The sequence below is a fragment of the Neodiprion pinetum genome, chromosome 2 (assembly GCF_021155775.2).
Source record: "Neodiprion pinetum isolate iyNeoPine1 chromosome 2, iyNeoPine1.2, whole genome shotgun sequence".
NCBI classification, from domain to species: domain Eukaryota; kingdom Metazoa; phylum Arthropoda; class Insecta; order Hymenoptera; family Diprionidae; genus Neodiprion; species Neodiprion pinetum.
Window position 1 is genome coordinate 27,829,766 of NC_060233.1, and position 14,847 is coordinate 27,844,612.

The window sequence follows — 14,847 nt, forward strand, 5'->3', positions numbered from 1 at the left end:
TGTCGGGCGAACCATAACTCCTTCCCCGGTATCCGGCGGTTACCCCACCTCCGGACTCCCACACTCCAGCACGCGCTTTAACACACACATGCGTCCAGCACGCGCCGCGACACCCGCTTCTCCCTGGTAACGGCGGTTCCCCTCGGCACGCGACAGGCGCACGCCGATGGCCTATTAGTTTTTTCCTTTTCCCTCTTTACAGCTCTCCGGCTCACGGGCGTCTCGCGCGAGCGCGTGTGCGCATGTGTGGGCGCGAGTGCGCGCGCACACAGAGACATGCGTGCGCGCGAGCCCCGTATGCCCCGTATGCCTGCGCCGTAGCGATGCAGCGTCAGGCAGCCGGGCGAATCGGACTTCTCCGGGCTTCCCTGGTGGCTCTGTGTAGGAGAAAGCGGTGCTGCGTTGGTGCTAGCGCCGACGCACGTAGGACCCGGCGGATCTGGTAGCCCCGATGACATCTGGCAGGCAGGCCCGAGGCCCGACGAAACTCCGGTGCAGTGGACGAACGAACGGACCCAGGAACCGCCGTGCCGTAGCGGCTGGACGGGTTGCCCACATATGCGCCTCGCGCCACAAACCTTCGCGATCCTTGCTCTGCGCACTACCGAACAGGCCGACAACATAACGGTCAAATCCGACGCCGGACTACTCGCACTCCGAGGAGGGGAGGGGGAGAGAAAACGGCACCCGCTGATCGGATTGCTTTTTGCGGTTTCGGCACTAGAATTTATGACGACGCGTACGGTGGTATTGTACCGCACAGCATCAACGGTTTCGTGTATTGTACGTATATCGGTGTGTAATAGCTAACTGTTCTTTCCTAATTGAGTGAAAAACAAGAGGTAGGAATTATTCAACTCAGGGATCACTGACTCACACGGATACTTCGTGTTAATCGTTTCCACTGCTAGTAAATTTGGGCAGTTTGACCAGTCATCAGACTAAAGTTGGACCTAGCTTGTGACCGAACTTAATATATATATGTATCATAACTTTGGGAATTCTTGCTATACCTTATAATCTACACATTTGTATTTTCGGATCACTTGTGAATTTTCAAAAATTTCATAAATAACTTCGAAACTCTACTTTGTTCGGCCAGTAAAACGTTCAAATTAAAATACGAATAAATACGTTTCTGTGAAAAACTTTTAGACTTCTGATAAGTATACCGAAACAAATACAATGCTCGAAACAAACTATCGAAATCTATTTCAAAATTGTAGAAGAAAAATTTTTCAATGGCGTTGGCTTATTTCTCCACAGTGATTATATTGTTTTTTAGATAACTCAGAAATCTTACGTAGGAACTAAGATTCTTAGCTTGGGATTGGTTAGAGGGTCCATCAAAAAAAAAAAAAAAATTAGCACAACTAACAATCTATCTTTTCGTTTGCAAAATTTTATGTTAACCTGCAAAAAATTATCGAATCTCATGTCGAATTCGTTTTACCATTCTAAGAAAATAAATTTCCTCGATTTGCAGTACAAGGACAATCAGGTTGCAACAATTTTTCGACTATTGCGGTATCAAGCAATTTTTATTCCGTATCCTTGTGAAAAACAATAAGCGTTCGTATAAAATTGAATCAATTCCAGAGCTGAATACTTTTATTTTAATGAGAGAGAACCTCAGAGAACCAGAAGCTGAGTGCCATAATCTTAGGATCTCAATTACATCTGATAAATTTAGTTATACATTCTAAGTTCGCGACATAAGCTGCAGTCGTGATTCAGCAACCGCCGATCTTAGTCACTTGCAACAATTATACGACATCCGGCAGTTGCTCACAAATCTCTCTAGGTAATAAACCAGTTGAAAGATGATTTGACGATCTCGTTGCCATCCTCAAGAAGCAGATACAAATGTTCAATATTGTTACAATTTTGTTGGAAATATTTTTTCAAGAACAGGATTAATCCGAAGAAAGATAAATGTAATACTCAATGTCAGCACACTGAGAAAAATTTCATTTGTTACAGTAAGTAGAAAAATTCGGTAAAACAGGTATCGTTAAAAAAACTATTTGAATATTGTTGGAATTTCGAAAAACGAGGTACGCGTAACCATTCTGCGCTATCGTCGATCCTTTTTTGGTTATTGCAACGCAATATCAGTTTGTGAGGTTTACTCTACTTTTTTAGTTAAATAAGGCTGTAACATCAATTTATTGTTGCACAAGCAACAGTTACAAGAAAATATAGCAACAGCGATCGTAATGAGAAAGAATAGTAACGGATACTAGACTTTCCGGCTAGAAAACTAATTTTCATTGTTTACCTAGAACTATATTTTTCGATTGTGCTAAAAAATGAAAATAGTCAAGGAGTGAGCGGTAACCGGAACTAAAAATTTCTCTCAGCATATGAATATATTATATGAAAACGGCTGAGTTTCTCTGTTAAATATTCAAATGCAGTGAAATTTGAGGGGGGGTCAATTAAGATTTACAATCAAAGATAGCCATTTCTGAAACACTCCGAATTACCTCGCGTTCGTGTTTTCCGTCTACCAATGTGCGGCTGCAAGTTGACACGACCAAACTTAATATCATTACGTCGTCACCGTGCGTGTGTATTTATCCCGGTCAAATTTCCGTCGTGGTACCGTAGCGTATATTATACCGAGTGACAATCCGTCTGACACGCATTAATTTACCTACCTACTTTACCGGGGCACATGCAAAGGCGTCAGCTCACTACCCAGGCGCACGTGCTCGAGTTGTATCTGGCCATAATAATTAACCGAGGCGAATGTGAAATCGAGCGTAAGTAACGACCGATGAAAGCCCGATAAAACCAACCGAATATGCGTACTTGAGCAGGCATGCACCTTTCTGCCATCCAATCCCGTATAACATTATCTCTCCACCATCCTCCGTTCGTCTTCAAATTATCATCAGACAGACAGCGTCCAGGAGTCCTGGTGCAAGGTAAGGCACGCGTCGCGAAGCGCTTCGCCGAACGCACATTGAAAACTCAATCAGTCACGATGAGTCGAATTAAAAACAATCCCTGACAATCACGACATCAACGAGTCGTATCACCTACGAGCCAAAAAGTACGATGCATTACTAATATATAGCATAAGTACCATCACCATAGAATGGTTGTGAACTTCCTTATTTCGGGTTCAGTACACTTGCTCTTTGTACCAGATCAAACATGAGCCAAAAATCTTACCGTTTCGATGATCAGGTTGATCATGTGTTTAGTATTCATCAACTTCATTGAATACGATACGATGCAATACGATTATAAAATACACCTTTTAACACGTACTCTTTTCAAGCGTCTCTCTTCCCTGAGCATCGAGTGACCAACTTCATATCCTAGGATACCTGTAAGCGTAACCTCATATCTTCTCGACTTACCAGTTCACCCGGAAATCCTTCCTTTGACCCAATTGTGACAACCTTTTGACGGTCAAATCAATGCGTTAACGTTGAAGGTGTTGGGGAAATTAATTACCGCAAGAAGCAGATGCAGATGTGAGCGATAAGGTATATTGGCTCGGGAAATCACGTCAAGGGGGACAAGACATTAGCCTCTAATCTTGTTCTAGGCCTAACGAGAGTTTTGCCTTCTCAGTTTTCGGCGCGGTTCCGATTCCGATCTTTGTCGGTAGCCTGTCTTCTCTTTACACGAATCGGCCTGCACGTCATCCATTGTTCCCAACGTTCTTAGACTCGGGTGCAGGACGCAGGTGTGACTTCGGGTGTGCCCCAGTATTTGGAAGCTGGTTATTAGACCAGACTCACACGGTAATCATTAACCACTTCACGGCTTCGATCCGTGTAACCCAAAAGCCGATTTGCGTGGACGGTGCTCAAGACGTTCGTACTCTTCTTGATATTACTTTAAATGCCAGTCTTGAGTATCTTTCGTTTCAGTGACTCCAGTGGTGGCATCGTTTCACTTTAAATCACTTGCACGTGCACTGACCAGCGTGTAGAAGAGATCCAAAAATGTCATTCCTTTACATCATGACTTCCGTGAGTTCAAATTACTTTAGACAGCAATCACTTTAGACAGTTCTTAGTCGACTGGAATTCACTATATGCCTTCTAAACGGCAGTTACGATGGATTCGAGGGACTTCTACCAGCCTTTGAGACTTCTTCTGGGCTTTCGGTGATTTGAAATAACTGACGATGTGATTTTCTAACTGGTGGCGAATTCCAGGATAACCAATACGTAACATAATTAGCTAATTCCTACGTAATTAAAACCGGGATATTGGAATCTAGACGGTCGTAAAGTCCAGACCTATACGTTAATGATCTCAACGATTATTCTATGTTGTTAGTGCTTCTTTCACCGATCGATAATCCGACGATGATTCCATTATAATACAACTTCCGACAGTGATTGATATGCCGATTGAATCTATCCAATAGAGAACTCAACTTTATAAAATGAATCTTCACGGAAGATGAATTTGGTAGTGAATTTGAAAGTAACCTCTCCGAAACTCAAAAGGTGTTGGATTTCACGTGAAATTCATTTGTACATTGAAACCGGAAACTTTACCAATTTACTGTCGATCAAAAACCAACCCATGGTGTTATCAATAAAACTATTCATAGCCGTTGTGTAACGTTTGCAATGAAAAATTTCACTCTTTCCAGCAATACGCCAAGTGCTGAAAAGTACGGATGTATTAAACGGAATACCGACAGTACCGAACGTGTAATTCATTGTGTTTGAAGTTTCGGCGATGAAATAACCTCTCATGCGTCAAATCAACGTAACAAAAAAACCATATTACTCGCCGGGAATTTTACTCGAAACAACGCGACGCGGCAGGCTTGAATCTGTTTCGGGATCCCGAGATTGTTAGGTACAGGCAATAAAGAGATTAGACGAAGTGTAACCCGTCGGCAATAAATTTACACGTAGAAAACATCAGGGCCGTAGTGCCTTCTCTCCTAATCAAAAAGGTAAACGAAAGAGTCGATGCTTTATTGCACCGAATGGCAGCCGGTATAAAGACCGTCTGAACCAGCAATGCGGGACAGCTGGTGCCTGCGGAGCGACAATCGACGCTGACGCTGCAGGATCAACTCATCCGAGCCTTCTTCCTCGTTTTCCGAATGTTAAATTAAGAAATGAATCACTGATGGTGATACATCCGCGGGGGTTTATGACACGGTGCAAAACGAGACCAGCCTGCGATACGTTTTGTACGTTCGATTTCTTTTCCAGATTCGTATCATTTTACCCAGGCGTAGGTATTCGTATGTTGCGATACGTGCAACGAAAGTGAAATAATTAATACGACAAAGATGTCGGGGAAATAAAATACGAAGTCGAAGTCGTAATGTTTGTTGCGCACGACGCGAGAGAGTTGCTCCTTGATCGCTTCGTGGCTCTTCGTTCACCTGCCTCGGCCGTTACACCATGCTTTAATTAATCGCGTGTGACCTGAACTTTGACAATATCGTTGTACATTATTCAGTTCGCGTGTCGAGACTCCTCGTCGAGCGGGTCGGTCAAGTATAATTAACAATCGCCAGAAGAAGAGTAGGTGCAGGGTGGATATATACCTGAGCACACCGATCGAAGTGGAAATTAAAGGAACGATCAGCCCGATGATCGTTCCCTCGCTTTTCAAACAGTTTGCGTGCACCGAATTTAACAAAAGAATGGGATAACAATTGGCCAACGTTATTTTCGAGTGTGTCTATAATACTGACGGCCATGACGCAAGCTCGTCAATTGGAATCCAACGGGCGATAATTGAACGGTGCGAAGCGCAATGGATTATCAAAAAAAAAAATCACGTACCCAACTCGGAGCCCGAGGCTACTTCTAGGGCTGCTGGAGTTCCTCTTCTGTGAGAATAGAACGGCCTAAACGCTCTCTGGAAGACTAAACCCTTTGATTTAAGCGGCCTACGTCGGGCAGGCTGCACTTTGACGTCGTTAAGTCCACTAAGTGCTCGGGGATATTAATTAAACCTCCACAAAGTGGACGCTCCGACTCTGGACGATCGTTTCTTTGGCTCACAAATCCGCTAACAACCCGTCAAATTAGCCTCGAAGAACACTTCACACCGCTACACGTTACGTCTGCACTATTGACTGCACGACGATTCTTGTTTTATGGGATATAACGAGGTGAAAATGCATTGGGATGCTTGTTAGCCTCGTATCATCTTCGCTTATTCAGCAACCCTTAGGTGCAGCTTACGTAGGTACTAAGCCTGCTTTTTGTTATTACATATTATTGTTCGATTATATTTAACCGTACAAGTCGAGTCTATGGCAATAATATTTAACAAAATGAGATAAAGTCAATCTAATGACACTTTCTGAGCTTACCCGAATCAGAATAAAAATCAAACGCGATAAAATGTTTGGATTTTATCAAGGTACGGGAAATTGGGACGAGGCGTGTATCTTTAGATCTATTTTGTTCGAATAACGGTGTAGGAAAATGGAATATAACGTCTCAATCAAATGGCAGACGAGGAGGGAAAATTTTTTGTTTCAAAATTCTGTGTGAATAATAAATGATATACCGAATGTCAAGGGACGTTTCTTAATCAGGTAATAGATCAAATGGTTGTAATCCGGACGCCACATGGGGCTAGGCAACCACTGTGAAGTAGCTTACCTACCTCTGAATAATAGATTTTATCCTCCTGAATTTTAATACGTCGGTGGCTCCTACATAAAACCGGTCGTTTCACTGTAAAAGACGTACCTAATTCATACAGGGATACAGTTTTCATCGTACCCTTGAAATTTCTAAACTTCCAATTAATTACATGGTGAAAATTTTCGTTGGGAAAAACTTTTGAAAATTGCATAACCGAAAACGTTTTCGAAAGCGATGAATGACAAGCGTTGCTCGATTTTATCGTTCACCATGTTTCAAAGTTTGATATAACTGAGCATAAGGATCCAACGGTATTATTCAAGATAAATTAATAACGTTGATTGTGTATTTGAATTTCAATAGGTACTGCCTAAAATAATGAACAAAATTGTATACAAAATATTGTCAATTTAATGAAAGTGAATCGCTCCTGTGAAAATATTTCTTAATTTCAACAAAAAAAAAAAAAAAACGCACCGTGAATTTCGATGAACAATTTATAATAAAGATCCGACGACGAAGCCTGAGGGTATTTTTTCCCGGTTGAATTCCATTCAAGTTCACATCGAGAATCGCTGTACGTGTCTTCGGAGGCGTTCGCGAATTCCCTGCGCGCGGACTGAAACGCGTCGAAATAAATATACCTTCGAAGGCAAAAGCTGCGGCGATGGCGTCGTAAGAGAGCGAAGCACGTTAATTGTCCAGCAATTTTTATAAGGCGCACCAAAACCGCTCTGGATTCGGGGTTAATGCGGTATCGAGTGACAATTAAGCCGCGCATGAACGCCGTTGCGCCGCAGCTGCGGCTCGTTGCATTTAGTCGCCGCCTGTGCTTACTTCGTACTCGCGTGTGTGGTTCCTGCTTACGACGAGCTTTCGTAACTGCATACTGCTAAAGCTTACCTGCGGTATCCTTATAACTCACATCTTCAGCGCGTGCGAGCGGGCGCATTTGCTATACCTTAATTGGTGTAATTATTGTTTGTTAGCTTACACTGGCCTCGACAGATCACTGTACTCCTTCACATGTATCTATATTACACATACGTAAAGATATATGCAGAATGCATTGAAGTTCCTGGTACCGTATCAAGACTGCACTCCTTCTTTTTCTTATTGAATATTCTTCCGCAGTCTGTTACTTAATATTGTTTTTCGGGTGAAATATCGATACACTCGCAGTTTTTTACTCTTACCATATTCGAGTGAGAACAATTGATATACCGAGAGACATTATTAGTTCCGGTTACCGTTCAGTCCTCAACTATTTTCATTTTTCACCACGATCGAAAAATATAGTTCTAGGTAAAAAATGAAAATTAGTTTTTTAGCTGTTACCGAAAAGTCTTGTATCCGTTACTGTTCTTTCTCATTACGATCACTGTTACTGTATTTTCTTGACTTTTTTTAACGATAGGTACCTGTTTTACTGAATTTTTCTAGTTACCGTAACAAATGAAATTTTTCTCAGTGTAGATACTGGAATTTATCGAGTTTTATTTTACTCTGCGAAACGTGCAAGGAAATAAGAATCGCATATCCGAATGAAGGAACTTTGGTTGCTGTTATCGTTAGAAAAAATCACGTCATTGTTAGGGTCTTCAATTGCTGAAATCGGAATTTCAATTGTGAATGGTTTCTTAAACACATCATCTGAAATCAATTTCTGTCACCAATTACCGAGAAGGCGACAGAAGAAATTCATCTGGAGGGCTTTAAAAAATTTCTTTACAAACATAATGGACCATAATACATTGAATTTGCATGAATAGTACCTGTTTGTGAATGTAAAGGAATCGTAGAATACTGTCATCGCTTGAAGATACCATGGGTAAAATTATGAAGTATCGAGGAAAAGTGTGGGCACATTAATTGTATCAAACAAGTGTGCAAAAAATGTGAAATTGTTTCAATTTACATCGCCTGTAATGTTCTTTAGATATTCCGTACGCTTCATTTTCGTCAGAGTGACAAATAGTCGGATCTGTTTTTGCCGTATTGAAAAATTCTTCACATGTCAAGAAAAGATCGTTCCAATTAAATTCATCTTGAACCTTTCTTTTATCATATTTTTATTTATAATACCTTTTAACGGAAACTGTATGCCCGATACAAACCTTAGCTTATCAACTACAGAATTGGCGGTTTTCACTGGCTCGCAGTATTCGACAAGAATCCAATTTAGGCACGAGCAACATCGATTGACAACAAAATGAAAACGAAAGACTCATCGGAGATGGTAAATTCCTTTAAATTCCATTGACCTATTGAATGCCAAGTTGGAACGGTAGTGTTGCATGTACTGTTCGACCATGCTGGAAACGTCAAGCAAGACTTTGATGTAATGCGTTTCTAATCATTTTCGGACACTCGGTTATCTTATCGAACAAACAGATTTGTGCACTACTTCAATGCACAAGTTAACGACATTTCTAATTATCTTGCATTACTTCCCAATCATTTCCGGTATTCGATATCTAGCTCACTTCTCAATATAGTTCCGAACCGTTACGAATAATTGGGTATTCTTCGCATGTGAATAACTCGCGCTTATTGTGAAAATATTTATATCCCGTTCCAAAAGAACTCACTTTCCGAAGCTTTTCTGGAAATTTTAAGATACTTCGCTGATATTGTTCGTTTTAAATTCCCTCGTACAAAAAATGCGTGTCCTTAAAAATCGAACGAAAACTAGAACAAGTGTGGTAAAAAAGAAAAGTGAATGCAGAAATAAAATTGTCTCTACCCGTCGCGGAACACAGTTTGAACGGCAAATATATAAGATACATTTCTTCAGATCTGTTTCACAATAAACAAAGTGATCGGTGTACACGAAATGACAGAGTTAATCAACCCTTAATCCACTTTCAGTTCCCACCTAATGTACCTACCTCAAATTGATCAATTTTTCCACTCAATTCATGAAGATAAGGTAAAATAAAATTGGTTACTCGCTCAATGTTCGTTTCCTATCATCACCATTATCAAAATTTGTATATCTATACCACTTCAATTTTTACTCTCACTAATATCTCGTTATAAAATTGACAAAACTGGTCAATATTTGATCAATAGACCGCCTGAATTCGCCCCTTTTCATCATTTTAGCCGAAAAAATCAACCTCGTTTAAATATCTTATTTCAACACTCGACAATCTGTCTATCCATCTTATACCTACAGTCAATCTCGCGGTAAGCCGAGTATGCGGCAATATTCACACAGAGACAGAGTGAATCCACATGCAGGCGCTTTAATGTGAGACGTGTAGACTGTATGGGATAGGTGGGCACCCTATGGTAGTGGGGGCACCTGTACGGCAGGTGAGAAGCAGCCCATGCCGCGATGCGTAGCGATTTCATGCTATGATCCTGCGGGGTCGAAACTGCTTCGGTAACGGTGCCCCTGCATGCGCCACAATCCCGTCCTTTTCAAGGAGAAGAGGCTTGTGAAATGCTTTGTGTACTTATTCTCTTGATCTTCTTTCTGTTGCTCTTGATTCTTTGGCAAAAATATACACCATTCGCGTCGAGTTGTCCGAGAATCTATAGCTTGTCACATGTATGTGGAGTTTATCTGTTATTCCATCATCCTTTGTGTTGTCCCGATATTGATTAAGATGTTGGTAAGACGGTTACCTCAATTATCAATCATTGTTCAGTGTACCTATGAATCAAATATTCGCTATATTAAAGCTGAAAGGCGGAAATTTTGAATGTCCGGATGTCCAAACGTTCTATTTTGACGTTAGCGAAAATTTTTTCTCCTGTTACGTCATCGATCGATAACCGTCAACGACGAAAATCAGTTTGCCGAATTCCTCAGTCTGGAAATAAACGCGCAGTAGAGTGGACGTACGAAAATCGCGCTCCGCAGATTTCGAGCACCCGGTTCTCTACCTCTTGATCCTGCGCTCCATATTCTCTACCTGCTGGATTTCGATTTCCAGAACTAACGCTTCGTAGTTTTGGATGTCCAGGTCCTGTACCTGCTGGATCTCAACTACCAGGACTAACGCTTCATAGTTCTGGCTCTTCAAGTTCTTTACTTGCTGGATTTCAACTTCCAGGACTAACGCTTCGTAGTTCTGGCTCTTCAGGTCCTGTATCTGCTGGATCTCAACTACCAGGACTAACGCTTCGTAGTTCTGGCTCTTCAGGTCCTTTACCTGCTGGATTTCAACTACCAGGACTAACGCTTCGTAGTTCTGGATGTCCAGGTGCTGTACCTGCTGGATCTCAACTACCAAGACTAACTCTTCATAGTTCTGGCTCTTCAGGTCCTTTACCTGCTGGATTTCAACTACCAGGACTAACGCTTCATAGTTCTGGCTCTTCAAGTTCTTTACTTGCTGGATTTCAACTTCCAGGACTAACGCTTCGTAGTTCTGGCTCTTCAGGTCCTTTACCTGCTGGATTTCAACTTCCAGGACTAACGCTTCGTAGTTTTGATGTCCAGGTCCTGTACCTGCTGGATCTCAACGACCAGGACTAACGCTTCATAGTTCTGGCTCTTCAGGTCCTTTACCTGCTGGATTTCAACTACCAGGACTAACCTTTCGTAGTGTTGGATGTCCAGGTCCTGTACCTGCTGGATCTCAACTACAAAGACTAACGCTTCATAGTTCTGGCTCTTCAGGTCCTTTACCTGCTGGATTTCAACTACCAGGACTAACGCTTCGTAGTTTTGGATCTCCAGGTCCTTTATCTGGCGAGTCCCAACTTCCAGGACTAGCCCTCCGTAGTTTTGGATGTCCAGGTCCTTTACTTGGTGAGTCTTAACTTCCAAGACTCGTGATCGGTAGGCTTGGCACTCCGGGTCCTCTACGTGGTAGGTCTTGACGTTCAGGATTAGCACTCTCGAGGTTAGAGTCCTTTGCGACGTGACTTTTTACGTCCTGGATTAACGCTCCATAGATTCCGCATACTATGTCTATTTTACAACTAATTTTAAAAATTTTTTCCTTGCATTACTTTCAACTTGATTCGTGAGTTCTTACACGATTGTTCTATTCCAGAAAAGCAGTCTTCAATCGGAAAATAAACGTGAATAATATTTTCGATGGATAATGACGTATTACTCTATATCACATGCTGTTGAAAAAGGAAAAACGGTGTATATTTTTTTTTTTCTACCGTATCTACGCTCAAAACGTGAAATAATGATTAGAAACATTGAAATTGAATAACAGTTTAATGAAGAGACAAATGTCATCTGGACTGACAGATACGACCTTTTGCTACCGAATCAACCATAAAATCTCAAGTAAAGTCCTAAATAAATTCAAAAATAATTTGATGCATGTTTTTTAGTCTGAAGTATAAATTAATCAAAATATTAAAGAATAGAATATAAATATATTTAAAATTCCACCTTAAATGAACCATAGTGATTTCGTTTCATTTTTAACTAACATGAAGTTGAAGAACATTTTACTTATACAAAATTTGGAAATGACATTTTTTCCACCACGCACAAAAAAATTGGAGAAACTTTGGTTATATAATTATGATCCCACTAATATCTGCTGACATAGTTAGGTATGAACATTTACTTGAATCAATGAAGCATGTCGTTTCATAGACAAAATTCGATTATATTTTTGTATAAAAAGTGTCTTCACTGTAAATTAATTCTATTTATTGTCACTGAATTTTTTTTACGTTCGTACGGAATTGAAAATTTCTTTCAATCGAGCACTCGATTATTCCAGATGCAACTATGCCGCAGCATATAAAGTTTCCATAGCGTTTCCACAATGCACCTGAACGACCTGCATGAGCGACCAAAGCAATTAGATGCAGTTTACACGGAAAGACGATCACTGCTGGGTTGTCTCGGGGTAACGGAAATCGCCAATTTTCACCCACCGGGTCACTCGCGCCACTCCATAGATATACATGAGCGTGCGGTAAAAGATATGGAATCCCCTTAATTTTGGCGCGTGTCATTCATGTGCCGCCTTTCAAGGTGCTCGGTTTCCACCTCGGTGCCAAAGGGCGACGGGCAACCTTATAACTTTCACAGAGGAGGGAGTCCAGCACCGTCCCATAACTGCGTTCGCATAGGGTGACCATTTTTAATCTCTTCGATTACGTGCCGAAGTAATTCAAGCGCTGAAAAAAACTAAAACAGATTTCGATTAAATAATTTAAGTTAAGGGCATAGCCGAGTAAGTATGCCAAAAATGCCCGTTTCAATTGTGTTATTATCATTTATGTTCAGGCTGTGAAATAATGTGATGGTGCCTCTTCAATATCCATCGGAAACCTGTGATCTGAACGTTCAAAATTTTTTATAAGACAGAAGGTGCTACCGAAAAATCTTTTGAACGTCATTTTCATTTTAAAGTGAACGGGTTAATTGCTCGGATAGCTGACACCAGGTGGTCGTTTTCTGATTACGCTGCTCCTTTAGGAGGCATCGGGATCGAGGCACTAAAAATAACGAACAATCAATTAGTCATAAATATGCGCGCTACTTATTTACATTCGTAACATCTTAAACGTAGAGTAAAATGTAAAATACATTATAAAACAAACAAACATTGATAAAAGAATTAGAAGGATAATAACACATATGGTTGGATTTGGTAGGCCTTAATAACCGCCGACCACGTACACTGAAAAAAATTTCATTTGTTACAGTAACTAGAAAAATTTCGAGGGTTACTGTACTTCTTTAGTTAAATAAGGCTTTAACAACGATTTATTGTTGCACAATCATTAAATTTTCGCAAGCGTTACAAGAAAATATAGTAACAGTGATCGTAGTGAGAAAGAAAAAGACACGGATACTAGACTTTTCAGTAATAGGTAGAAAACTAATTTTCATTTTCTACGTAGAACTGTATTTTTCGATTGTGGTAAAAAATGAAAATATTTAAGGACTGAGCGGTAACCGGAACTAAAAATTTCAGTCTGTGGATACATAAGCATATTGTGTTCGCATGTTTCCACACACATATAACAACACGTGTTTCGATCAAGTTCAATATTAATTACACGTCTCTCCCATAAGTTCTTCTTCGCGTCAGCTTGGCGCCCTGACTGTATTTCCATGTTGAACATGGTTCCGTGCCTCGGTGTCAAGACTCTGTCACCCGAGCGTCGAGCAGCCTGTATCGCCGATCCCGTGTTTAATTATTGCTGGCTCAACCAAGTAAATAAGTTCCCTCGTTTTCCACGTCATCGCTTCGATTTAAGGAGGTTTGTTCACCAAGAATCGACACCATCTATTCATTTTATTAAGAAATGGCAGTGAATTCTGTATTTATCGAATTACCGCATTCGCGGTCTAATCTTTTTAGAAAATACAAAAACAGAAATTACTCAAATTCTAAACAGAACTTAGATATTGATGATTCAGTTAAAGTCGCTTAAAACTAGAAATCTCGTGAATTCTTTAGCCTTCATTCAGTGATGGCTCATTTTATTCAAAATACTATTTTCAACGAACTCACTGAAACATTTTTTTTAAATAATTTTTATCGGTGGAATGTTGTAATTTTACATTCCACCGATGTTATCTTCTAAAGATAAAATTAATCTTCTGAATTCTGTATCCGGACTATTTTTTACGAAGTAACTGAGACAAATCATCTTTTTTTTTCGACAGCCAATTCAACATTTATAGATCATCATCAATATCAGTGCGATGTTGTAAAATTAAATTTTCAACGATGCCAAGTGTAATTGTTATTTCTATTATTTTTATAACATTCGAAGATAAACATCACTCACTCTCGAAATCGGAAGAAGAAGTTTGAAAAAAAGATCTTTTCTCTCCGATTTGTTTCTGAAAATGTATCTCTTCTGTTGTATAGAATCTGTACAGAGATTCTTCATCTAAATGGATCTAAAATATGGTTTCATAATTATTATATTAAGAACGTCATACGGGATCAATTCAAAATGCCTGTCTGTGATCAAACAAAGTATTTAAGAATATTTTATTCGAATTGTCTACAACTTTCCAAGAAAATTTAATACATTTCTTTCAAATCATTGGAATCTTGTGATTATTCGATGAGTGTTTTTCTCTCATTTATTACACAAATTGTAAATACTTACTACAAATTCCGTTAGAATCGTATTATTTTTGATAGCGATATCAATCAAAAGATCACTTTCATTCCACCATACTGGAAAAAGTACACGTCACACAGTTGCATGCTTACTTTACACATGTGAAAGTAAAATAAAACTTCGCGTCGAATATCGAGGTGCATAAACAAGCACGCGA

The 14,847-nt window shown here is 40.2% G+C and overlaps 2 protein-coding genes across 5 annotated transcripts in view; one reads left to right on the forward strand and one right to left on the reverse strand.

Annotated features, from left to right (window-relative positions):
• dbo (Kelch-like protein diablo) overlaps window positions 1-14,847 on the forward strand; it is a 137,291-nt gene that overhangs the window by 71,221 nt on the left and 51,223 nt on the right. The gene's annotated exons all lie outside the window — the stretch shown is intronic.
• LOC138190396 (involucrin-like) lies at window positions 10,499-11,528 on the reverse strand. The gene is made up of 3 exons (XM_069133183.1): window positions 11,498-11,528; window positions 11,071-11,426; window positions 10,499-11,011 (listed from the first exon to the last, which is right to left on the reverse strand). The coding sequence occupies exons 1-3, from the start codon at window positions 11,526-11,528 to the stop codon at window positions 10,499-10,501; spliced, it is 900 nt and encodes a 299-aa protein (XP_068989284.1).

What these genes read in the sequence shown, in the direction of transcription:
- LOC138190396 (XM_069133183.1), bottom strand. Translation starts at nt 11,528, where the DNA reads ATGCGGAATCTATGGAGCGTTAATCCAGGAC. An exon ending in ATGGAGCGTTAATCCAGGAC is followed by an intron (nt 11,427 to 11,497) that starts GTAAAAAGTCAC and finishes CCTACCACGTAG; the next exon opens with AGGACCCGGAGTGCCAAGCC. An exon ending in TGGTCGTTGAGATCCAGCAG is followed by an intron (nt 11,012 to 11,070) that starts GTACAGGACCTG and finishes GAAATCCAGCAG; the next exon opens with GTAAAGGACCTGAAGAGCCA.